This window comes from Globicephala melas, chromosome 7 (assembly GCF_963455315.2).
Source record: "Globicephala melas chromosome 7, mGloMel1.2, whole genome shotgun sequence".
Lineage (NCBI taxonomy): Eukaryota > Metazoa > Chordata > Mammalia > Artiodactyla > Delphinidae > Globicephala > Globicephala melas.
In genome coordinates this window covers 4,420,523-4,447,294 of record NC_083320.1, presented here as the reverse complement: position 1 = coordinate 4,447,294, position 26,772 = coordinate 4,420,523, and the positions used below count along the sequence as shown (strand labels likewise).

Genomic DNA, 26,772 nt, shown 5'->3' with positions numbered 1-26,772 from the left:
TTGCAACTGTACATTGTTGGACAGGGGTTGCCAAGCCTTTTTGTAAAGTGCCAGATAGATATTTTAGGTTTTGTACGTTATATGGTCTTTGTGGCAACTACTCAGCTCTGCCATTGTAGTATGACAGCAGCTATGGACACTGTGTAAATGAATGAGCAGGGCCGTGTTCCAGTAAAACTTTATTTATAAAAACAGGTAGATGGCCCTAGGGTCATAGTTTGCCGACCTTTGCTGTAGGCAGTAGGGAACGACTGCAGGCTTGTGAAAAGGAGAGTTACATGCACCCCCAAATAAGAAGCTGTTATTGCGTCTTTTTCTCTGCATACCTTTTTCCCTCCCTTCACTGCAATGAAATGTGCTCTTTATTTTCAAGACAAGTTTGACTGAACAGCAGCCAACAGAGCATCCAGATACCAGGCACACATTTGTCTCCTGTGATGCCTATCCTGCTTTGGGTTTGCTAAACTTCTTGAATCTGTAAGTTTATATCTTTCATCCAATTTGGGAAACGTTTGGTAATTATTTCTTTAAATATTTTTTCTGCTCCATCCTCTTTCTTGGACTTTGGTTGAATGTGTCAGACCTTCTATATTGTCCCACAGTCCCTGTTCATTTTATTTTCAATCGTTTTACTTTCTGTTCTTCAGACTGGATACTCTCTATTGATCTGTTTTCAAATTCACTGACTCTTTCTCCCGTCATCTTTGATCTGCTGTTCAGTCCATTATTGACTTGAACAAGGCCAGCCCTGGCTTCAGGGGAGGTGGGGAAATGTTGTTTTTTCTCCACCTTATGACAGCACATGGTGTTGTCATAGGGACTTTATTGGTAAAGGAGGAGGGGGAGTGGGTGTGTGCAGCTAGCCATGACTCCCGGCACCAGTCTCTCCACCTCTATCCTTCCTACATATGTAGGAGTTTTTCATTTTTTTCCAAATTAGATGATCTTATTCCATTGCTGAGTGGCTTCTCACTGCCTTTGCATTTAAGTGTAAATGCCTATGTCTAGGATTTGTGGCCTCACACAGTACAATGCAGTCTCAAAGTGCTTGCCCAGATATTCCTCCCTCTCCCCTGACTAACACACCCTATTTCCAGCCAGCGCCTACTTCCCTGAGTGCAGACTGTGTGCTCCACATCTGCTCCCTTTGCTCCCTCAGTTTGGAATAACTTCCTTTCCATCCCAGCCTGTCAAGAACACGTTCATCTTTCCAGTGCCAACCCAGGAGATTTTGTGTCCTCCATATGTTTTTTGGTCTGTTAATATTTATTACACACCTACTATGTGCCAGGATGTGGTGATTAGGACAAGCCCAGACCCTGTTCAATATCCAGCTTTTGAATTTGGTATTTGGTACCAGGCTATAGGTAGTGCATTTGCCATTTCCAATTCGTTTCTTTGGAATGTTTATCCTCAGCAGAGTGCACCATTGCAGGAACCACCATCATCCTGGAAAAAGGTAGAAAAGCCTCTTCCCTCTTATCCTCGTTTCTTTTTGTTCTTTCGAAACTCTCCAGTGTGCTGGGGAGTGATGCTAATAGAAGTATGTCATCAGCATACATTATGTCTTTATTAGCCTGTTTCTCAATTTTGATTCTGAAAATATCCTGATTTAGCCTAATTGCAATTTCACTGTGTTCCACAGGCAGTGACGGTTCATACTGGGGGGAGCTGAGACTTGACCCTGTCGGATATTTCTTCCTGCCTATATGCTTTGAAGCGGGACCATTAGCTCAAAGGCATATATCTCATCTCACCACAGCAATTCAACCTGCTCCTGGGAAAATAGAGCCTAGGGTGTGTGTCTGGCAGAAAGCAAAGGAATATCTTCATTCTAGGTGGTGGGAGATATTTTTTCTGAAGCTAAAACAAGGGATGCTGCTGGAGCCATTTTATTCCTAAATAATTTAACTATATTCAAAGATAATCTGATGTTATTGTAGGAAAGTGTATTTCTAATAAACTCCACTTGATCTGGGTGAATCAATTCAGGCAGCGCATAATTGAGTCTGTTAGCAAGGACTTTAGCAAGAATTTTGCAATCAGCGTTAATTAAGAAGATGGGACAATAATTTGTGCATAATTCCGGATCTTTTCCTGGCTTGTGAATCAAAGTAATAAGAGCAATGCTCCGGCTGGTGGTGGGATGGTGTCATTAGGTGCTGATTTATAAGTACTTAGAAAGGTTTAATTTCATTTTGCTTCGAGCAGGGTCTCCCTGCCCCCACACGCTCTGATCAGGGCTGCAGCCAAGACGGCAGAGCTCTTGCCTCTCCATCCTTTCCTGTCATCACTGACCTCCTGCTTCCCATTTTTGTTTTTATTCTGCAGCCGAGCGCCCCGTTCATTCATCCATGTTTTTTCTTAATACTCTTATTTGAATGATTTGAAGCGATGGACTCCATGCTATTGATGTTGTGTGTGTGTGTGTGTGTGTGTGTGTGTGTGTGTGTGTGTGTCTGACGTAAAGTCGAACGGTTGTCACAGCCTCAGTGGGGACGTTTTTCATGGATCTTCCTACCACACATCTCTGGGTGGGTATGTGTCAAGAACCCTTGACTACAACTCAGAAAACATACCCGGTTTGTGTGCTGTTCCTACCTGGATGTTGCCCAGTAAGGGAACACATGTGAGCCTTGGTGTCCCCATCTGTATAATGCAGCCATAGGACAATTACAGGCATTAAGGAGTGCCAGGAAGAGCTCTGGATTTCCGCCTCCTCCAGCTGTGGCATCTGAGGTGTGGAACTCACCCTCTCTGAGCCTCATTTTTCTCAGCCGGGAAAGTGGGAAAGATGATAGTCCTTGGGAAACGCATACCTAAGAGAAGTGCTCACTGCATGTGATTCCTCCATCTTTGCCCCCACTTGCGGTTGGCTCCAGTGCTAACAAGCTCTGGTCTGCGGACTTAGTCTCCTAACAACAAGAACAAGACTGGCCCTGTGCAAGGCTGCTGGTCTTCGGTGATTCGAGCTCGTAAACCAGCCTCCCACCAGGCGATACCTTCCCTGCCCATCTGGCCTGGAGCCAGCCTTTCCTTTGAAGTTGGGGCCCAGTCTACACAGGCCTCAGCCAGGGTGCACGACACCTGAAGGTGTTGTGAAGGCAGCGGGGTTTTGTTAATCTCCATAAACACAAGTCGTTGTTCTTAGAACCCTAGTTCGTCCCTTTTGGAAACACCCTGAGAGATGACCCCACTGATCCCATAATTTTAAATGAGGAAATTAGGGTTCAGAGAGATGGACTGAGCACACAGGTTCAAGGTTCAAGACCACTGAGTCCGTGGGAGAGCCAGGGTCACCTCACCATTAATCTCTTGCTGTATCCATGACACCAGCAACGTACACACACTTGTCATTCGTTCAAATGTGAGTGCTCCAAGGCAGGGGTTGTTCTTACTTAGCTGACGTTCAGCTGTTGGGTTTTCTGTGGGCGATGCTCCCCTCCGCACACAGGGACAAAGGGAGTAGGTGTACCTCGGATGGCACAGTGCGCTCAGCGTTAAGCTGGTTGAATGAACAGTTAAATCCTGCCAACGGACCCACTGGGTCTATGTCCATCCCACGTTCACCCACCCTCGTTCCCCACCTATACTTGCTGCTGGGTGAGATCTCTTAATAAAAACCCAATTAGTATTTCTTTAAGTTGCCTCCAGATGCTTAAATACCATTACCCCAAACACACCATAATGCCTCTAGTTTTCTATTTCAATCAAGAATTCAAGTAGCATCTTGACTTGTACATAAGATATCAGCAGCAAAATCATGGAATGCTGACATCCTTAATAATAGCAATTAGTAATCAGTTGTTTCTTAAGTAGTTTGATTACGCCAGTTACCAGCTTGTACAGTTGATGCATTTGGGGGGCAAGCGGGGTCTCGCCACCCCTCCCCCGCCACCCTTTCTCCCTTGCTGTGTGCTCGCTGCTTAGTGAGCTGATAGGCACTGCAAAGGGGCGAGGACGAGTAATGCCGTTGTTGCTAATATTCAACAGTAGAGACTTGCCTTTAGCAGAAAGTAGAATCGAATCTTTCTTTGCAGAAAGACTCATCCCAGTCATGTCTGTGGAAACGCAGTCTGTGTCCACCTGGGTGAATGTTAGCAAAAGAGCTTGGCCAGCCCATGCAGCCAGGGCACCCAGAGTTTGAACACTTATCAGGGCTAAGACCCTGAGCCAGGCTCCGGATACCAGGCAAGGGTCTTGCCCTCGACGAGGCCATATTTGAGAATGAAACATTCAGTGGGTATAAAAATTAGCTCAGCGAGGGGGCTTCCCTGGTGGCGCAGTGGTTGAGAGTCCGCCTGCTGATGCAGGGGACGCGGGTTCGTGCCCCGGTCCGGGAAGATCCCAGATGCCGCAGAGCGGCTGGGCCCGTGAGCCATGGCCGCTGAGCCTGCGCGTCCGGAGCCTGTGCTCCACAACGCGAGAGGCCACAACAGTGAGAGGCCCGTGTACCGCAAAAAAAAAAAAAAAAAAAAGAATTAAAAAAATTAGCCCAGCGAGGCTGTGTGTTTCGGAAACTGATGGAGACTGAGGGCTTTGTGCTCTTGTGGAGGGAAGTGGTGGGTCTGTGGGTCGGGTGTGCAGGGGGGCCCTCGTGTGTGGGGTCTGGAAGGAGGGCATGGCCTAGGTGAACCGAGGAGGCAGGGGAGGTCCTGACAAGCCCTGGGATTTGGGTGTCCTCCTGGCAGGAAGGTTCTTGTTGGGAGGGGGTAGGTGGGAAAGATGGGGGAGAAGATTGTGGATGAGCTGGGGCCTCAGCTCTGTTCCTCTCATTACACACACACACACACACACACACACTCGCACACACACACACACACACACACAGGGAGAGAATGAGAGAGATTGCTGTGCCCCAGTCCCAGGCCTCCTTCCCGGGTCCCTCACAGCGGGCCAGTCTCAGTCTGACTAGCAGGGAGAGGGCTGATCATCTGTTAGAGACCTCCATGCCCTTCCCAGCATCCCACAGGGCATCCGAAGTACATCTTTGCAGGAGAGCAGGTGGCTTCACAAGGGCACAGGTGAGTTGCGTCTTTAGGGGAATCCTGATTGAGGACCACTCTTCTGCCTCGTGGCCAGGCAGGGAGGGTACATTCCGTACTTTGACCCACTACCTGCTGGGGCTGAATTTTTAAGTTCCTTTGCCCTCTGCCCTCCTTAAGGGGACCCATGTATACCTGAGGGGTTCTCCAGAACAAGTCGTTCCTGCCATTTTATTGGCTGGTACCTGTTTTCTCTATGTTTTTATTGTGATGTGACATGGCTGCAGATAAATAAATAATAATTATTTTTTCTGCTTTATTTGGTGGGAGTAATAAGCTCACACACAAGCATGGAGATCTCACTGAGAGAAGCAAGGTCCTTGTATATTTATGTTGAGAAGCAGAAAGAATTGTTACTTTTCTTTTTTTTTTTTTTTTTGCGGTACGTGGGCCCCTCACTGTTGTGGCCTCTCTTGTTGCAGAGCACAGGCTCCGGACACTCAGGCTCAGCGGCTGTGGCTCACGGGCCCAGCCGCTCCGCGGCATGTGGGATCTTCCCGGACCGGGGCACGAACCCGCGTCCCCTGCATCGGCAGGCGGACTCTCAACCACTGCGCCACCAGGGAAGCCCACTTTTCTTCTTCTTATTTTTGCAAATTGTCATCTTGTGAACAATACTCAGAGTTCTTTGAACAAGCGTTGTCCTTGGGATGGACAACTTTTCCTCCCCTTTCCCCGAAAAGCCTTTTCAGCCTGACCTTCGGCCCTGCCTTCTCCTGGCCGGGGTGGGCACCTGCAGCCCCTGCCCCTCGCCGGGCCCGGCCCTGTCTTCTTGGTCATCATCATCCTTTCATCTTCACCTTCCTCCTCAGGAGGACTGAAATTCCAGTATCCATTCCCAATGTGGGCTGCCCTTCAAGGTGCTGCTACAAGTTCTGACCCCTCTTCACACATTCTAAAGACCCCACGTGTATGTCTGAATGCAAACAGCTCTTGCTTCTCTCAGGGCTGTTCCCCCGTGACTCACAATTACCCCCCGAGAACGAGCCCATTCACTCCTGTACTCAGGAAGAAGGAGGCCTCGCTCCATTTCAGGCTGAGACAGGGAGACTTTGGGATCACGGCCTCAGAGAAGCCTGGAGATGGAAGGGGCCTCAACAGTGATCTGAGCCAGCGTTGCCCAAGGCGCATCTGCAAACCACCCGTCCCCCCTGGTGGTGGTGAAGCCACAGCCAGCCTTTAACCTGCCCTTGCGTATTCTCTGACAGCGTGGTTCTCCGGGGACCTCCCCCGTGGAGCTTTGCTCAGGGACCTCTGCTTGGGAATCACTAATGGAATCTCATGAACTAGTTAATAAGTAAAGGCACTGGCTCAGAGAGGGAAAGCGACTTCCCTGAGGTCACACAGCTCGTTGGTAGCAGAGGCCAAGCTTCCCTCTGGAGCGTCTCACTCCAAGGCTACTTGAGGCACCTGATAGCCTACCTGTGATGACACAGGCTGGATTCTGAACCCCTGGGAGGCGGTCCTGTGTGTTATTCCTGTTTCTATCCTCCCCTCGTTACTGCCAGGCTCACAGCAAAGGCTCAAACTTTGTCACAGTCACAGAGCCCCCTGATTTCTGTCTGGATCGGTGGCACTATCCTCTACTCACCCCCAACCCCTTCCCATCATTTCTCAGCTTTGTCATTTCTCGCCTTTATCTCTGTGTGTACCCCACTCTCTTGGTTTAGACCCTGTCATCTCTCACCTGGGTGACTGCCTTCAATCACCTCCTAACTAGATCTTGTTTCCTAACCTTTCTTGTTTCCTTCAAATCCTACTCTCACATGTTAGCCAGAGAGGCGGCCCCCCAATGCAGGTGTGAGCGTGCTGCATCTCTACCCCGTTTCAAGCCCAGCCTGCTTTCCCCGCAATAAAATCATTGGCAACAGTATGTGCCCTGTGGTCACAGGCTTAATCATTCAGTTACCATCATCCCGAAACAAAAACAACCCAGAACAAGCCCAAGTCCTGACAAGATGTCAGCAGCATCGACCTGTTCTCGTCCTGAATCGCGCCGTTCGGCAGGGAGAAGTGGACACGATATGATGTAGAACATACAGGTTCTTCGTGGGAGGGAACGGGAAACTCTTAACACAGATTTCATTGGTTTCAAGTGTTTAGTAAAGTGGTGGGGACAGTAAAGACGGTGCAGGGCAATTTGTAATGTGAAAAGAAATGATATTTTATTTTAGTTTTTGTTGGAAAGACTAGATTTTTATCTTGGATTAATAAAAAATATGTTATTAATACTGAAAGAAAAATATTATCACATCATTAGCTTTTCACGTAGTTCATTTAAAATAGTAAGATGTTACCTGTAATTTATATTAATGTGTAACACTGATGACGTGTCCTTCTGTGAAAACACTTATGCTATTTAATAAATGAATCTAAAGAACAGATTAGGGCTGTTGTTAAAGGACAAGAAATGATATTTTAACTCAGGGGCTCCAAATACACAAATCCCCAACCTGCTGGGATGGGCTTGTAAAAGGGGCTGTGATGAGCGGGCACTTGCTCCAGTCAGAATCCCAGCAGAAAGCAGACGGCGCAACTCCAGGGCGTAGCAAAGGCGGGCAGGGCCAGGGAAGCCAGCTGGGGTCCCCAGGGCCACCGTGGGAGCCCCCCTCCCTGTGTCTGAAGGGGCAAGGAGCGAGGTAGGAGGTGCCACGCAGGAGCTGAGCCTTCAGCCCAATGGTGAAGCCAAATCGCAGCGATGATCTGGCAGGGAGGGGTCCCCAGAGCAAATACCCTCCCCTCCCCGCTCCTTGCAGCACCTTGCGTTAGCTACACCCAATGGGGGTCAGAGAGCGTGGGCCAGGATGATGTGACTCATAAGAGCACCTCATGGGCAGGCACTGGGCAGGGGGCAGGGTGGGTCTGGAGTGCACATGCAAAATGCAGAGCTCAACACTCCCGGCCAAAGCGCAGTTTAGGATTTCAAAGTCCCCTCCGCACCCCAGGGCAGGCTCCTGGATTGTTGCGTGTACCAGGTGCTGTCTCGGTGAGGACCCCTGCCCATGCAGGCAGAGCTAAGGTCTGAAGAGAGGTGTGGTGCTCTCTGGGCTCATGCCTCCTGGGGCCTCACCCTGATCGGCACCCCAGATATTAGGAAAACCAAGGAAAAGAAGAAGCAGGAGCCGGTTTCTCCCTAAAGCCTTCCGCAGCTTGTTTACACCACCAGTGAGAGACAGCACCGGGGGTGCACCCACATCACAGGGGAGTAGAGGGACGGTCACCCGCTTAGAAGTTCCAGTCTCTGATCTGTCCCTTCATCACATTAAAGCTCCACTTGCCAGCACCAACGTCCCAGGCACGTTCCCTTTTGGTGTCCTTCCTGGGTGTGTGAGCATGTGTTTGTGCACGTGTGTGTTTGTGCCTTGTGTGTGCAGTGGTACGCGTGTGTGCATGCACTCACATGTGTTGGGAAGGAGTCTGTCTAGTGGGGGGAGGGGAGCCCTGAACATTCCTTAGGAGTCAAGACTAACGTTGTGGAGGGCACATCTGACAAGCTAGAATTAGCACGATGCAGTGAACAGTTAAGCTGTGGTCAGGGATATCATTTTCAGCAAATATGACAACGGGATTATACACATGTTATGTGAAGGAGACCTACAAAATGACCAAAAAGGTATAAAGAAATGAGGAGATATTGCCCAAGGACCTGACTAGACAAGGGCCCACATGTAAAAAGGTCTACAAAGAAAACCCAAACCCTACAGATAAGACTTGGTTCTGAGCAGTAAAGAAAGGTTGGGGGGAAGGGGAAGCTGGGACGAAGTGAGAGAGTGGCATGGACATATATACACTACCAAATATAAAATGGATGGCTAGTGGGAAGCAGCTGCATAGCACAGGGAGGTCAGCTCGGTGCTTTGTGACCACCTACAGGGGTAGGATAGGGAGGGTGGGAGGGAGACGCAAGAGGGAAGGAATAGGGGGATACGTGTATACATATAGCTGATTCACCTTGTTATACAGCAGAAACTAACACAACATTGTAAAGCAATTATATTCCAATAAAGATGTTAAAAAACAAACATAAAAGGATGGACGAGCAGGCAGTGGAGAATGACCAGGGTGCACTTACTAAATTGGAGATTTAAATATGAATATTAACCGCCCATAATGTTCAGGGTGTGATGTGACACACACTCGCTATCAGGAGGAATAGAAATCATTTCAGAAAACAATTTGGAACATTTGTTATCCTTGTCCCAGTAATACAGCTCCTAAGAATTTATCCTAAGGACAGAACGCTGAATAAGAAAAAAGCATATGAATGCTAATATAGACACTAATTATAGCATTACTGATAGTAGTAAAAATGTAAACACACAGCCCCCTCTTGCAGGCGTTTGGTTTAAGTATTTTGTCATTAATCACCTCAATAGGTGATTGAAATTAAGAAGACATGTAGCAATATGGAAAGTACTTTAGGTGTATTAACTCAACAGAACAGGACACAAACTTATTATCTACCACACGGTTATAAGGAGAGGAAATTTACACATGCAAATAGACTAGCTTGGAGAAAAGTGGAGAAACGAAAAGAGGTGCTGGGTCGGGATGACGGTGCCACGGTTTAATTTTTCTCTTTTTAAATTTTTTGTATATTGCACTTTAGTTGTTGCCTATGTAACATACTGTGTGTATATATATGTGTGTGTATGTGTATATATATAGACACATAGTGTATATCATAGTATAGATCTATATATCATAGTACATATATACATATTTACTGTGTATATATTTACATAGTATATATATATTTACTATGTACTATATAGTAAATACAGTAACTATGTGTATACTGTGATATATATATATATACTATGACATATACTATGTATATATATACAGATATATACTAGGTACATGTATATATACAGTATACATATATGCACACAGTGCGTATGAATATAAATAAGAATCATACAGCTGGGCACGTATCATTCGCCTTTTTCAACCATTTGCCCTTCCACCCCCGGATGTTCCCCACCCCAACCCTGTGCACACGATGGGGAAGCAGCGGATTCATCGCAGTTACCTAGGAGCACCCCGGGGGGCAGCTGGGCCGAGGGGTCCTTCATCCAGTCGTCGTTGGCCAGTTCTATCACGGCGTCCACGTGCCGAACTTCAGTACAGATCAAATCCCTCACTGTCGCCTCATTCCTGGCTTCCAGGGCTGACTTCAGTCTATTTACGAAATCCGACTTGACCGGGTAATCGGGAAGGCAATCAGAGATGGACATTGTGATGTCGTTTGTGTGTTGACCAAACTGCTCTGCTTCCCAACTGAGTCCAAAGTCAGCAGCTGGGCGGAGAGGGCTGCGGGCATGTCTATAAATAGAAGAAACGTGGCTCCAGTTACAGCCCTGGGAACGGCCACCCGCCAGCAGTCCTCCCCACCCCGTTCCTCAGAGGGAGATGGGAATTAATCTCCCCAAGTCCTCACTTAAGGATCATTCTAGACAGGGGGGCAGTAGACCTGTCTGTGAGTGGGAGAAGCCGAGGGGACAGCGTTTTTAAAAAAAAAACTCTTGTCGGTACTGCCGATCAACATCTTCTTTTATCAAAGTGAGACTCTGTCCTGAAACCTTAAAATCCTTTTCCCGAGCCTGGGCTTGCAACCTTTTTTCTGTTGAAAGGAACATACTGTAACGTTCTACACCACGTATTCCTTCGCTTCATCTAAAAAGAGAGCCTGGTTGACTATAAATTGGACATGCCTTGAAATTGAGAATGCAGGGAAATCTTTGGTTTCCAAATTCAGGATGGACTGGCTGGTCTCGAGAAGATGAAAGCATCACATAAGTGAACCAGAAAGTAACCGAAGTATTAGCAGCAGCCTCTGTACTTCTTAAGGCTGCTAACTTTGGCTTAAAGCACCCAATTCCGTGCCCCGTGGAAGTGCAAAGCACTCATGTTGGTTTCTATGCACTCCTGGGGGTAGTGGACTTTTTTTCCATAACCTCTGTCTCTAGTGGTCCTGTATCTCCCCACCTGAACCTGGGCACAAAACACAGCTGCTCCAGCAGCGCCTGTATGCTGTAATGACCTGAGTGGCCCAGGCTATGCCATTTAGCTTAAAAATTAATTTTTGGATATATTAAAATTGAAATACATTGAACATATAACATATACATGTAAGTTTGAGATGTACATCATGTTGATTTGATGCATTTATATATTGTAACATGATTGCCATTGTTAGCTAACACCTCTGTCATGTTGCAGAATTATGACTTCTTTTTTTGTGGTGGGGATAATTAACTTTTCTTCATGTCTTAGAAAGTTTGATGTTCATAATACAATATTGTTGTCTATAGACACTATACTGTGCGTTAGATCTGCAGGACTTATTTACCTGCTGGTTGCAAGTTTGTGCCCTTCAATGACATCTCTCCTCTTTCCTCACATAGATTTATTTTTTTAAAGTTTAAAATTTGAAAAATTAAAAATAAGTTTTAAATTGAAGTATAGTTGATTTATAGTGTTGTGTTATATTCTGGTGTACAGCAAAGTGATTCAGTTATACATATATATGTATATATATCACATAGCTTTTGTAGAGCCCTCTTCACCTTGTGTCCCAGTCTTGCTACCTCTTCCCTTTCTTACTTTGTCTTGTCTCCCTGTGTGATGGTTAATTTTATGTGTGAATCTGGCTGGGCCACACTGCCCGGATACCTGGTCAAACATATACTGGATGCTCCTGTGAAGTTCTTTTTTTTTTTTTTTTTTTTTTAAATGAGATGATGATGTTTAATTTGGTGGACTTTGAGGAAAACCGATGACCCTCCATAATGTGGGTGGGCCTCATCCAATCAGTTGACGGCCTTCATAGAACAAAGACTGATGTCCCCCAAGCAAGATGGAATACTGCCAGCAGACGGCCTTTGAATTAGAACTGCAGTTCTTCCTGGGTCTTCAGCCTGCTGGCCTACATGCTGGTTTTGGACTTGCTGGTTGTGACAATTGCGTGAGTTTATTTCTTAAAATAAATCATATATACCTTTATTTTAAGAATATATATATATATGCACACACATCCTCTTGGTTCTGTTTCTCTGGAGAGCCCTGAATAATACACCCCCTCCTCTCAGCTCCTCTGCATGATTTTGCAGCTTCTGTTCCATACACTGATGCTTTTCCCGACATGTCTGCATCTGCATTTGAGGAGCCAGCCCTGAAGTTACTACTTAGTATTTGTTCTCCTTCCTCCTACCTAAGAGACCCTGGGTTTTCTTTGTTGTGACTGTGTGCCTGGTCCCTGGTGCTGAATCATGTTTCTCCAAGTCAGTAACTTCCGCCCTAGTCTCCTTGTTAGATACTCTAGAATTAGCCTCCGTTGCAACCCCGTTCTGGCCAGTGAGGGCAGGCATGGTCTGCTCTGGTGCATCTGGGAAGTTCTTTGCTCTCCTGATTGAAAGGGGAAGTAGCGGTTGGCACTTTTTTCCTTTCCCTTTCTTCTTTCCTTGAACACGGACATAATGTGTGGAGCTGTGGCAGCCAACTTACAGCCATGAGGTGATGGACATGAAATGAAGGCTCGACATACTCAGGTGAGTGGGACAGAAAGAGGGGACGAGACGGATGGTTCCTTGATGACATTTCTGAACCTTTGCCCCAGCTCCAGGCCGCCAACTGCCAGACTTCTTGTCTTTATTCCTTAAGTACTATTCATGTGTTTTCTGTGACTTGCAGCTAAAAGTATTCCTGGTTGATGCAGGTGTGTTCACTCTGCCTTTAAAACCATGGACACGTTCTGGTTTCAGTCTAAAGAGATGCAGCAGACACAGCTCTGCCTGTGAAAAGAATGTGAGTCAGCCCCCAAGCTTTCTGTTCTTTGGTAGTTGAACTCTTGTCTTCCATGACAAAATCTCACCGTGTGTTGCAAGGGCAGCAGTTGACCCCAGACTCCCCGAATACGGAGCAGTGGCATCACGGGCTAGGGTCATCAGTGAGCCAGCAGCCAGGGCCACTTGAGGGGCTGCTGTTGGACCCTGGTGGACACATTCTTGGAATTGCTGGCAATGGGGCTCTGCCTAGAAAGGAGGTATGAACTCTATAGATCTGTATTCAGACGTTTGACTAACTTGCAGAGCGTGTGGTTGGCCTCTGGTTCTTTCTTTCAGCCAAAGAATGATGGGTTTTGAAAGAGATTTTGAACCTGAATTTCCAAGCACAAATGCCTTTACGTTTAGAAGGAAATCTGACACCAGCACGTTTGTGTCGATACAAAGAGAGGGAGGGTAGTGACCGCAGGAAAATGATCGGAATTTGGGTACGGTAATTTAAAGAAATAAACTGAGAATTATTAGAGATTGCTATCAAACTTCAAATCAGAAGGGAGCTAAAGAGGAAGCACTTGTTAGGCAGATAATAAGATGACAAAGCCTCAAAATACGGCACTCGCTGATCTTAATTACCAAGCTATCTGCTGGGTGTTTAATCAGTAGCACATATACTATGCTAATTATTCTGGCTAATTTTGTTATAATGTAATTCTTTATCAACCCCGCTATGTATAAATTAGGAATTGAAATGTAACTAACACCAATTATATTTAAGGCAACACGAATTTCTTTATTTCAGTGTGAAATCTTCTGATCTCTATTTCTTTGTCTTTCCTTTTTTGATTATTTCATGGGACCCCCTACTGCCCACCCTGCCTCAGTCCCCCACTGGCTGAACAATCATTTGAGGGGGGAGGGACGCAGTATCGATATTTCCCCCTTAACTTCTTGGAAGCCTTGTATTTGACTTTCTCCTTCGCTGACTGTCCTTGAAGGTGCAGAATATATTTGAGCAATCAATAGCAGAGGGATCCTGGCTTTCTCTGAATCAGATAAAGGTCGCTTCATTGTTCTGCTTGGATGTTTAAATGCTCATCAGAGGAGACCATAATTCACAGATTTTCAGTGATATATTGTATGTGATTTACATCAAGTTATGTTTACAAATGTGTTTAGATGAGGACTCTGGTAACAGATCCTCACAGAGAAGCATAAACATTAGCTAGAATTCTGCTGCGTCATGAAGTTTGCATCCAGTGAGGTTGGTATAGCTGTGCAGAGCCCAATAGCACGCCTTCAGAGACCACCAGCCTTGGAACTTTTTCTCTGTCAATACTCTTGGTATTGAACTATTTTGCAGCAAGATAACAATGCCTGATGAATACATGAATACAGTGTGGGTCTAATTTAGTCTCAGCCCCGTGTTAGGATGAAAATCAGTGAGTCAGTTGCCAATGGAGGGTCATGGTCTGGGAGAAATGGTCAGTCCCAGATACGCAGACCCCATTGTGACCTCAGGTCAGGGACAAACACCGGGCATATCCAGGTTAACTCAAAGTGACTGTGGCATGATTCCGCTGTGAAGTGGGTCCAGTTCTGAGCCTGGCTGCTTCTTCGAGCCTGAAAGGCCCCTCTTAGATCCTCAGGTCCTGGAGAGTTGCTCCTTCAACACACGGGTTCCCCGTAGGTCAGCCCCCAAGTGCTCTTGGCTCAAACCTCACCGTCCAATCCAGCTGTGGACCCTCTCAGCTCGGGGCTGGTCCGGGGCTCCCTTCCTGGCCGTGGTGTTTCCATCCACCTCGGGCTGTTCTCTCCTCTCTCCCATCCCCGCAGTCCGGCTCTCCCAGTTCCCAGCTTCAGCAACACAGAGCTGTCTCCCTGGGATCAGAAGCTTTTCAACTCGGAGGAAGATTTTTCTAAATTCCTTTTTAAGGGGTTCCTCATAGCTTTTCAGGCTTGTCAGTTTCGGCCAAGACTTATGTGTGGCGGGAAGGGCTCATCCGTCAACCTGCTAGGCTGTGGGGACTGCTTTGTGAAGGGGCATTGTTACGTGGTCTTTATGGGCAGCAATTCATGCACCCAGAAAACACAGGCCACTTTCATTTCCTTTGTGCCCTTGAAACAACGTGATGGCATGTGGGCACTAGCTAGATGTGATGAAAGCCCTTTACAACCCTTGCCTGTTTTTTTTTTTTCTTCCTGTTAGGGGCATGATTTGTGATGACACAAGGATGAAGTTATACAGCTGGAGATGTGGACATTTTCCATTAGTATAACCATCAAAGACAAAATAACAAACAAATGAGTTTCACTCAATAAACACATTTTTGAAGCAGAATTTTTTATTACTTTTTTATTGAAGTATAGTTGATTTACAATGTTTCAGGTGTACAGCACAGTGATTCAGTTACACATATCTCTATCTGCATCTGTATCTATTCTTTTTCAGATTCTTTGCCATTATAGGTTATTACAAGACATTGAATATAGTTCCCTGTGCTATACATTAGGTCCCTGTTGTTTATTTTATATACAGTGGAATGTATCTGCGGATCCCAAATTCCTAATTTACTCCTCCCCCCCCCAATAAACACTTTTTGAGCCCTCATATATGCCAGGTACTCTTGATGTACTGAGAATATAGTATACTACATACTGTATACTATATATACTATATACTGGGTACTTATTGCATAGGTCCTCTTTTAAAGATATTGCACATGTAAACTCTCTTTCTCTCAGCAATCCTGCGAGGCAGGGGCTATCGTTATTACTATCTGGCAGATGGGGAACCTGACTAGTGAAGCAATCTCCTGGCAGCCTCACAGCTGCTAAGCGGCAGAGCTAAGACGCAAATGCGGGCAGTTTAACTGCGCTCATTAGAACTGTGTGGCCATGCTTCTCGTTCAAACCCCCACTGGGTCCAATTCCTCACCCTCTTCATCCGTTTCTTCCTCTTCCTTCTTTTCTAGTTTGCTCTTTTTTCCAGATGCAGTCTTGTGAAAAGAGATGGGGAAGGCATGGGAGGGAAGAAAAGAGGTACAAGGGCTAAGGCAGGGACCAGGAATATTTGGAGGACTTTGGGAGAAAAGGCCTGGGAGCAGCTATGACGTATGTGGGAATTGGATAAAGAAAGAAAGACAACTGCTTTGAAGTCATCTGGGGTTGCTGGAGGGTGTTCCCGTAATCAAGACACCGTGCTGAGCCCAGACCACCAGGGTCACGGCTTTTTAAGAGTAATCCAGCTAATTATGGATATCTCGGCCATTGACTGGGGGAGACAGTGCAGCGCCCATCAGGCAAAATACTGTAAGGTGGAAAGTTTACCTTCTGAGAGTTAAAAGTTAAAATCAACCTGATAGAGCAAAGCAGACTGTATACCCCTTGTCTGACCTTGACAACTTCAAGGATATAGAAGCACAGTTTGTGATCTGCTTTCAAGTTTTAACTCCTCCCATCTTAGATAATCTTGGAAATATAGGAAAGGGAGAAAAATGGAGAGCTGTGTGTCTGGTTGAACTTAAGGACGGAGTGCACCATGACAGAAGTGTTGGGGAATTCCTGGGAGAAGTAGGGCAGGCAAGACTGAGGAAGGGCTGACCAGCTCCCCGTGGGTTCACCATGGGTAAGTAGGAGAGGAGCCCTGCGGTGGGTGTGGGGTGGATCTTGCCTCTTCAGCAGTTTGGGGGAGAGCCCTGAGCCCCGCGGTACTCCCAGAACATCAGCACCTCAGGTCACACTCTGCATCTGATGACCTCTAGTTTCAGTCATGCACGTTTCAGAAAGGAGCATCGCAGCAGCCATTCCAGAGGCTTATACGTTAAAAGACGACAAGACAAACAAAAACCTGGAAAGAAACACTCTGCCCAGTGGTGAAGCTCCTGGCCACGTCTGTGGCTAATTCTCTCCAAATCTACACAAACCTGTTATAGAAAAGTACCATGTCTGTAAGGTTAAACTCTGTCTCTTAGTCTGGGTCTGAAAAAGTCTGACCTCAGACACACGCAATCTATGATCTACCCAACTGTGGTGGGCAGCCTCGGAGATGGCCCTGACCTGCCCATGATCTTCACACCCTGTGTCATCCCCTCCCCTTGAGTGTGGACTTGGGGACTTGCATCTAATGGATACCATACAGCGGAGGGGATGGATTGTCACTTCGGAGATTAGGTTATAAAAAGCCTGCAGCTTCTGTTCTGCATGCTCTCTTTCTCTCCCTTTTGAATTGCTCATCCTGGGGGCAGCCAGCTTCCATGTGATGAGGTGGCACCGTGGAGGGACCCAGGTGAGTGAACCTGAAAGTGGACATTCTGAGGCTGCCAACAGTCAGTGAAGGGGCCTGGCAGTGGAACTGCCAGCCTAGCTGAGTCTTGACATGACTGCAACCTCATGAGAGGCTTTGAGTTAGAACCACCCACCTGAGCCATGCCTGCATTCCTGATCCACAGAAACTGAACAATTGTCAGTGCTTGTTGCTTTAAGCCATTAGGTTTTGGGGGTAATTTGTTATGAAGTAATACATAATTAACCCATCACCTGAACGACCTTTTTAAGAAAGCCATGGACCTCATTCTTCCCTCTCTCGTTCTCTCCTTCCTCACTCAAGGATAAACTGACATGAACTCTGATTCAGAACCACAGAAGGATGGATTATTTTGAGTCATCAGAGCAAATGTCTCTTTATGAACCAGAGTTGCTGCAAGAAACAAGAGAAAATTTGAGAAAATCTCTGATTTATGTCGCCACTGAGAATCTAGGTGAACATTATGTCCACGGAAAAGGAGCGACAGGAGATCAAGGAAGATTGCTCTGAGATGAAAACCGTTACTTCAAGTTTTAAAATGCAGTTGACACAGTGATTGGAGATTGCGGAAAATCAAATCAGTGATTTAAGACCGGACAGAGAAAATTTCTCATACTCAGAGTATAAAAGGGACAAAAAGATGCACGTAAAGAAAAGGAACATTGAGGACAGATTCAGAAACTTCTTTATATCTTAGGAGAAAAAGGAGCAGAGAGAATATAACATGTAAACAAGGAAATAATAAAGGTAAGTTCTTCTGTGGAATGAATTGTGTCCCCCACTAAATTTATATGTTGAAGCCCTCACCCCCTATGTGACTCTGGTGGGGATGGAGCCTTTAAGCAGGTGACTTAGGTTAAATGAGGTCATCAGTGGGCAGAGGGTTGATCTGATAAAGCTGGTGTCCTTATGGAAGAGCCACCAGAGACCCCTCTCCCTGGGCACACAGAGGGAAGGCCATGTGAGCACATGGCAAGGTGGTGGCTGCCTATAAGCTAAGAGCAGAAGCCTCAGAATGAAACCTACATTGTCAGCACCTTGATCTTGGACTTCCCAGTCCCCAAAATGGTGAGAAATACATTTTTTTTAAGCCACCTTGTCTATGCTATTTTATTATGGTAGCCCATAACAAAAATGGGCTATGATAAGTTTCCTGAGCTGAAGAATGTCTTCTCTCCAAATCAAAACTCCTTTTAAGCACCCTTAAAATTAAAAATTGTCTTTAAAGTATCCTTCAAGAGATTCTTTGAAAAGATAGAAACATACCTGAACATATACTGATGACATTTTGGTATTTCAAGGATAAAGGAACAGCTCTCATAAGTTTACTGTAGGAAAGCCACATTACCTAATTGATAGCAGTTTTCTTTATATAATAAGGTGGCACAAAGCAACAGAGTAACGCCCACAAAGTTTTTTGCAGGGGGAGAAATATACTATAACCCAAGAACTCCATTCTCAACCAATCTAATGTTCACGTGTGGGGAATCAGAACGAGATCTTCAGTCGTGAAAGGACTTGGAAAATATTTCACAGACATCATCTCTTGAGAAAAAATGGGGAAAGATATTTGCAAAATGTAAAACAGACAAAGTGTTCACCTTCAGATAAAGAATTCTTACAAATCCATTAGAAAAAGGGAGACAACCAAGTAGAAAAATGGACAAGAGACTTGAGTGGATACTTCACAAAATAGGATATGCAAATAACAATACATAAATGTAAGGGGCCTATTCTCATTAGCCAACCGAGAAATACAAATTAAAGCCCCACTAAAATACAACTACACTGCCACCAGAATGCCTACAATTTCATTTTGATGATTTGGGGCAATGCAGATTTCCAAAACCTGCTAGGGCATAAACCGGTACAACCACTTTGGAAAACTGAGATTATTTACTCAGGTTGAAGGCAAAGACATCTAGTTACAAAAATATCTCCCTCCAGGTAAATGCTCAACAGAAATGTGTACACATTTCCACTGAAAGTCATGTTCAGGAATGTTCATAACAGCATTGTTCCTAATGCCTCAAACTAGAAACAATCCGATTGTCTATTAACAGTAGGATGGATAAATAAATGGTGTTCCTACAATGGAAAAGATACAATGATGAAGGGGAACGTACTACAGTTGCCTGCAATAGTGCTTGACTCTCACAAACATAGTGTTGAATAAATGAAAGTTGCCTGACACAAAAGAGTGAATTCCGTATGACATTATTTATGTAAAGATTAAAAAATGGGTGAGGGACTTCCCTGGTGGCACAGTAGTTAAGAATCTGCCTGCCAATGCAGGAGACACAGGTTCAAGTCCTGGTCCAGGAAGATCCTACATGCCGTGGAGCAACTAAGCCCAGGAACCACAACTACTGAGCCTGTGCTCTAGAGCCCACGTGCTCCAACTACTGAAGCCGGCATGCCTAGAGCCTGTGCTCCACAGCAAGAGAAGCCACTGCAGTGAGAAGCCCGCGCACCACAACGAAGAGTAGCCCCCACTCGCCGCAACTAGAGAAAGCCTGCGAGCAGCAACGAAGACTCAAAGCAGCCAAAAATAAATTAATTAAAAAAATTAAAAAAAAAAAGATCAGTAAAAAGCCAAGAGAATAGGCACAAATACATAACCTTAAGGGAAAAGAGGCTATAACTAGATAAGGAATAGAACTTTAAAGCTTTAAGAAAATATGTTTTAATTTGTCTGAAAGTCTTAATGGGATGGGTGATTTTTCAGGAAAATAAAAAGAAACAAAAACGAAATAAGGAAGGAGTAGAAAACCACAGTACCTCAATTTTGTCGACAAAAGTAAAAAAAAAAAAAGTCAAAGAAATATTCACAAAAAGCCAAAATATAACAAACATAATAGCAATCATAGCAATAATAACAAACAAAGCTAGATCAATATCAATTACAAATATAATTGCAAAAATTCTATGTAAAACATCAACAAATCAAATCCAGCAACGTGTTAAAAGAATAATACATATGACCAAGTAGAGTTTGTTGTAGGATTGCCAAATATTTTTAGTTTTTTTAAAAAAAATCTACTAATATATTTTATCTCATAATATGTCAAAGGAGAAAACAATATGATCATCTCAACTGATACTAAAATAATATTTTATAACATCTAACATATTGCATATTAAAACTTCTAGTAAACTAGATCAAAAAAATACTTTGTTACATGATAGAGATTATCTTTCTAAAATTAACAACCAACCTCATATTTAATGCTGAAACAGAGATTATTTTGACAAGAACAACAGGCAAGCCAACTCTGTATTATTATGTCCTCCATGTATCAGTTTGGAATCAACTGAGAGGAGGCATCAGACAGATGGGGCTCAAAGTGTCAGCTTCACTACTGATAAAGCCAACTGAAGTAGGTGGCTTTAGATCTGAAGCTAGAGGAGCTTACTAGGAATCCCTGACTTAGGCAACGTACACAGTCCCTGGCAGCTCTGATCCTCCTTTCCCCACCCACACCCAACAAGGACTGACACTTCCCAAGAAGCAAAGAGACCCAGAGTACCCTCTCCTCAGATACACAGATCCCAGATGAACCTAGAAGTGGCTAAGTCATGCAAGCAAATTCTTTCTCCCAGAGATACCAGGAAAGTACTCCCAGAGTGAAAGGTATGAGATCAGAAGGCCAGAAGCATCACACAAGTCCAAGTTTTGGTGTATGGAAGCATGAGGCCAAGGTGAGCTCTGACAATGTTCTACACCGTTCGAGAAGTTCGTCAGTGTGTGATAAGTCAGGGAAAGAAATAAGAACAACAAGTATTAAAAAACATCAAAGTGAGCAACCATTATCTGCAGATGATACAGTTATTTGGAAAATCCAAGTGAATCAACTGAAAAAATATTAGAACTTATAAAAATGTTCAGTAAGCTAGCCTATGTCCCTCCCCAAATAAAAAAAATTAATGGCTTTTCTATATACCAGCAAAGTTAGAAAACTGGGCAAGGTGTAGAGGAGAGAATCCTGGAAAAATAAATTCACATCAGTGTTCAGGAAATTCAATAAAAGAAGAACGTTGAGAGAAAATCTGCCTCACCAGATAGCAAAATACAGGGTACAGCACCAATAATTCTTCCAGGTGCGTTAGCAGCAAAAGCTTCCATGGAAGATCAATGGAAGACAGTGGGAAGCTTGGAAACAGAAACAATAAATAGGTTTAGATCATGAAATATTGGCATTTAATTCACCAGGAGGGGAAGGATTTTCAATAAATGGAGTTGGGGTAGCTGACAAAATAAAAAGTGAAATCTGTCGTATTATGCACCAAAAGAAGACCCAGAGGATTAAAAAAATAAAATCATATCACCACTAAAGAAGAATATAGATACATGTTTTTATTATCTTGGGCTGAAGAAGAGCTCCCTAAATATTAAAACAAAGACAGAATCTAGAATCTAGATTTGCTCAAATAAGCAATTTGAAACTTCTAAATATAAAAAAGCCCTAAAAACAAATGGTAAGAGCACTTGTGAGAAATCTTCCAGAGGATTGAGCCTTTACATGTAAAGGGCTTCCTACTGTTCAATAAGCACAACTCCAAGTCTCCAATGGCAACGGGGGCCAAGGACATTCATAGCCATCTCACAAAAAAGAATAAAAATGAGATTTATTGAAATCTCTTAAAGTGATGTTAAACTTCACTAGTATTCAGAGAAATGCAAATTAAAACCAGATGTTAAATTGACAAATCTTTAAAAATGTGCATGCTTGGGTGCTGAGGTGACTTTAGGGAAAGGGGTATTTACATACATTTCTGGCAGATGTACAATTACCAGAGGGCAGCATGCTATGGCATGATTTTATTTTTGGTAAAGCATATATGAAATTAAGCTTGGAGAAAGATTGGAAGGACGGATTCCAAACGTTAACAGTGGTTATCTCTAAACGAGTATTTTAAAAATCTGTATTTTCTCAGTTTTCTGCAATAAAATGATACTTTTGTAACTATGCTGAGAGAGTACCCGCTCCCCTAAAAAAATAAAGAATACATATATGAGAATAGTTTAGAAAACTTTGAGGAATGTGTAAAAGATGGAATTTCCCTAGAAGGTAGAAAGCAACAATGATCAGTGGTGTGGTACGGGTGTAGGGAATAGCAGACCCATGGAGCAGAGGAGAAGGTCAGAACTAGTTCTCAGTGGATGCTGGATCTAAAAGTCGTTGAAGCTGAAAAACTATCATTTGGAGGATTGCCAGCCATTTCTGTGGTGGGGTTTTTCTTTGGGAGGGACTACCTGATGAACCCCGGCAAGTTGGCAAAAACCCAAATATCCAATTAACAGGGAACTGGCTGAATAAATTATGGTACATTGATTCAATGGAGGTCTACAGAGCCACGGAAATCTGTGACGATAGAATATTTAACGGTATGGAAATTTGTTTACAGCTTATTTTAAGTGAAAATCTGGTTTCAAAGCTGAATGTATGTTGTGATACAATATTTGTAAACAACAACAACAAAATAAACAAAAAACCAACGCTGTATTTATTTATTTAAAGATTTGAAGGATGTATTTTATTTTACTCTGGTCACTTACCTACATTATATTTTTTCTATAACGAGCATCTACATCTTTTGTAAGAAAACACATAATAGATATAGTTTCCATAAAAATGTAAAAAAGGAGAGAATGGTTTTCAGGTCAGCAAGACTCAGTTATAAAATGACTAAATGAACCAATATATCCGAGACAAAGTCAATTAGGCAAAATGCTTACAGGGGTCTCCTGTTAAAGGGAAAAGACCTCTGGGCTCTGGACTCCAAATGGTAAAAACCCACAGGAAAAACCATCTACTTTGTGAGAAGGAAGCTTGAGACCGCCCTGGCCAGTGCCACGGCGTACTTGAGTCATTTTACTAGCTCTCCAGATTTATCGTAAGGAATCGGCTTGCATGATTATGGAGGCTGAGAAGTCCCATCATCTCTGTAAGCTGCAGACCCAGGCAAGCCAGTGGGGGAGCTCCAGCCTGAGTCCAAAGGCCCAAGAAGCGGGAGAAGCAGTGATATAAGTTCTAGTCCAAGGGAAGGAAAAGACCAATGTCCCAGCCCAGACAGGCAGAGAGAACAAATTGTCCCTCCCTCTGCCTTCTTGTTCTATTTGCATCCTCAGTGGATTGGATGAGCCCCACCCACACTGGGAGGGCATTGGCTTTACTCAGTCTTCCAATTCAAATGTCAGTCTTATCTGGAATCACCCTCACAGACACACCTACACATAATCTTTAACCAGATACCTGAACACTCTGTGGCCCAGTCAAACTGACACATAAAATTAACCATTCCAGCGATAGGCCTGTAATTGTGTGAGGGGGCAGAGGTTCGAACATGTTTATATTCTACGAGGTATAAAGCTTATAGAGACAGAACTATTGTAAGTACTGCAGAAAGTGGAATAAATGATGGAGAACACAGGCTGTCACCAGGTTGAGTTGGAGGCCCCGGCCTCTAGCGGAAGCAGGAGCACACCTGATGCTGGAGGGAAGCAGAAAGGCACAGATGCCCCAAAGACAGAGGTAAGGTTGTCTCCAGGTCCAGAAGAGGAAGGGAGGAGAGTTAATGGTATCTTTTCTTTGAAATGAGGGTCAAAGTCATTTGCTGAGAGGTGGGAGAGATGATTGGAGTAAAGAGCTTGAACACAGCAGTGAAAACTAGAAGTATCTGGTGTGGCCGGTGGGCGAGGGAGCTGACTAAGAGCAAAGAGAAAATCTGTGTACGGCGTCGAGAGCCTGCGAATTCGTGGCATCTGCAGTAGGGGAAGCTTCGTGCTTTGAGCATATCATACGTCTTACTGTTCTCTGAGCTATCACAAAGGGCTAAGGAGAAACAGGGCCTGTCTTTCATTTACCCTTAATCCAAAAGAATCGTCTTAGTGAGCCCCTATTGTAGGTTACAAAGGCTTGTAGAACAAGGTGTCTGGTTCCAGGACCAACTGGACAAGAAGATATAATAAGGAACTCGATCAGCTTGGGCATCCGTGGTGGTGCTGGGGAGAAGACTTCTTGTTGCAGTCACCAGAGAATTCATGGGCAGGTGATTTTTGAATTGAGTCTTAAGGAACGGGCAGAATTTTGTTAGGTAAAAAGGTTCCCTCCCAGATGTAGAGAAGAGAGTGAGCAAAGGGATATGGAGGGACCACCAGCTGTGTGGATCTGGCCAGCAGGGGTGGAAGTGATGCCGTGGGAAGGGGACATGGTGAGCATGCAAGGTCTTAAACGCCATCGATGCCCAACTCTTCGAGTTTTTTGGAGGCAGCTTATGAAATGACCAGGGTGGCATTTTAGGAAGATGAATTTGCCATAGTTTATAGAGAAGAAAGGGGGTGCCTAGGAATCGGGAGAAGGCGCCAGTGTCACAGACATCTAAGAAGAGTGGCTAATGAGTGGCAAACCAATGCGATTAAACAATCCATGTGCTTCTGCATCGAAACTTCTAATTTAAATCCAGCACCCTAATTAAGCATAAATTATTTTGCCATTCAAATGTATTCTGGCTCGAAGCTCCCTCTCCGTTGGTGGTGAGAGGGGAGGAGGGAGGAGGGGAAGTAACCACAAGTCAACAATCAGAATTATCTGTAGTTTCTACTCAACGGTTCCGAGGGCTTGCAGCCGTTCCCCACGTATCTTATCTCTCTGCCTTCTCTGGGAGCTTGCTGTCCCTGGATGTGGACTGTGTTCTCAGGCAGTGACTGGTTCTTAGTCTGGCTCCCTCAGCCCTCCCCAGGTCTTTAGCCTGCAGGGTCCAGCTGGAGTAGAGTCTGGAAGGGTTCACTGGTCTCCATGTATAGCGTAAATGAGAAGTCCAGTGTCACCAAGAAGAATTTCCAGGCACCACCCAAGGTCATCTAGGACACTCAAGGAGGTGGACGTCCACATCCAGCTGGGCAGGGAAATGAGCCCCACCACTGAACCTCTGTGGGTGGTTCACACTGTCCCCAGGGGAAAGCTGGGAGGAATCAAAAGAAGGAACACAGAAAGGAGGGGATGCTGTTTTCAAGCAGACATGTAAGAGCAGCCCGGGTGTTTGAGAAGGTGTGGTTCTGCAGAGGTGTCATGTTCCCTCAGACCGATGGGCCATGGGGCTAATCCGTTGTGCACAGGTCATCCCATCACCTCTCCTAGCAGCCAGACGACACTATCACTGGGGTGGGGGTGGGGGGAAAGGAACGCGTGCCTGGGAAGAGGAGAGGGCTCAATCTTATGGTACCTTGCCAGATGGCCTGGAGTGGCAGGGACCCAGGCCAGGGTAACCCTCCTTGAGTGGGAGTCTGTCACCGCTGAGTGTGGGACCCCCCATACGTGGAGGTCAGGATGAAATAGAGAGTCATCACGTTTAACAAGTCTGCGCTCAACGCCTTCTCTGTTCCCTGACACTGTAAGACGTTGGAGAGTCGAGACAGAAAAAACACATAATCCCTCCTCTCTAGGCTTTATATGACGGTTGACAAGACAACTACACAACTAGTTCCAAATCTAGAAATTTTTTTTTTTTTTTTTTTTTGCGGTACGCGGGCCTCTCACTGTTGTGGTCTCTCCCGTTGCGGAGCACAGGCTCCGGACGCGCAGGCTCAGTGGCCATGGCTCACGGGCCCCGCCGCTCCTCAACATGTGGGATCCTCCTGGGCTGGGGCACAAACACACGTCCCCTGCATCGGCAGGCGGACTCTCAACCCCTGCGCCACCAGGGAAGCCCTTGGCTCTGTTTTTGAATAACCTCGGCCCCTCCCCACTCGAGGTATAGTTGGAAATCCTCCCCTGGCTGGAGGAGAGGCTCATGTCCAGTGCTCCCGGACCAGCACATGCCACCCTGGTGAAGCTGTTTTAGGGATGCTGAGAAATCCACTCACAGTTCCTCCATCCACTCCCCCCGGGAGGAGGACCAGTGGCGGGGAGAGGAGTGGGAGAGGTGACCTCCCAGCAGTGGCCACTCACAGCACTGCCCACAGGGGATTTCTCTCCAGGGTGGGCCCCCCAGCAAATGGCTGCTGAACCCAGGCCCTCCAGCAGGGGGCAGCAGCGGCCAGATGCCCGTCCTGCTAACCTACCACCTGGTCCACTCACACCCTGGCTCAGAACTATAGCTAACCCCTGGTAGGAGTGACCTTCATGATGGTGACAGGGCACAGCCCTCAGGATGCTGTACGTCCACTTGTGAAGGAGGACCAGGGCTATAGCAGCGAGATCTGGGACCACGGGGACCTGGGATTCAGTCACCTTGAGGTTGGGCAACACCCCTTGCCATCTCAGTCTTCGGAGCTGGTCTGGGTCAGCATCTTCCAGCCACGTGCCTTGTGGGTTAATTGATTTTTCTGAGCCTTAGTTGTCTCATCCGCAAGATGGGAGGGACACAGCACTTTCTTGTGCATTGATATATGAACGGTGTGGCCCCGAGGCAGGGGCGCAGTCAATGTTCCTATTTTGATTATCTGAACGTCGTTCAGTGAGGCATCAACGTGGCACCGAGTGTACAGTATCAGGACCCTGTGACCGTGGGCATGACCTTTGTGAGGTCAGGACTTTCTCCCTCTTCCCTGCAGAGGACAGTGGATCAATTTGCTGACAGCTCACGTGCTGACACAGGTAAGAAGTCAGGCATTTTTCTCCCAGGGCTCTTTGAT

General features: G+C 45.4%; 2 protein-coding genes across 2 annotated transcripts in view; both read right to left on the bottom strand.

Annotated features, from left to right (window-relative positions):
- The window catches only part of ASB18 (ankyrin repeat and SOCS box containing 18), a 63,244-nt gene extending 52,959 nt beyond the window's left edge, over positions 1-10,285 (bottom strand). The window contains exons 1-2 of the mRNA XM_030864869.2: positions 10,081-10,285; positions 8,910-8,912 (exon numbers count right to left, since the gene is read on the bottom strand). Coding sequence (XP_030720729.2) covers positions 8,910-8,912; positions 10,081-10,285 — 208 coding nt within the window. The remainder of the gene's footprint in view (positions 1-8,909; positions 8,913-10,080) is intronic.
- A 5,407-nt stretch (positions 10,286-15,692) lies between these two features.
- Positions 15,693-26,772, bottom strand: part of IQCA1 (IQ motif containing with AAA domain 1) — a 197,176-nt gene continuing 186,096 nt past the window's right edge. The window contains exon 19 of the mRNA XM_060301667.1: positions 15,693-15,828. Coding sequence (XP_060157650.1) covers positions 15,739-15,828 — 90 coding nt within the window. The 3' untranslated portion in view covers positions 15,693-15,738. The remainder of the gene's footprint in view (positions 15,829-26,772) is intronic.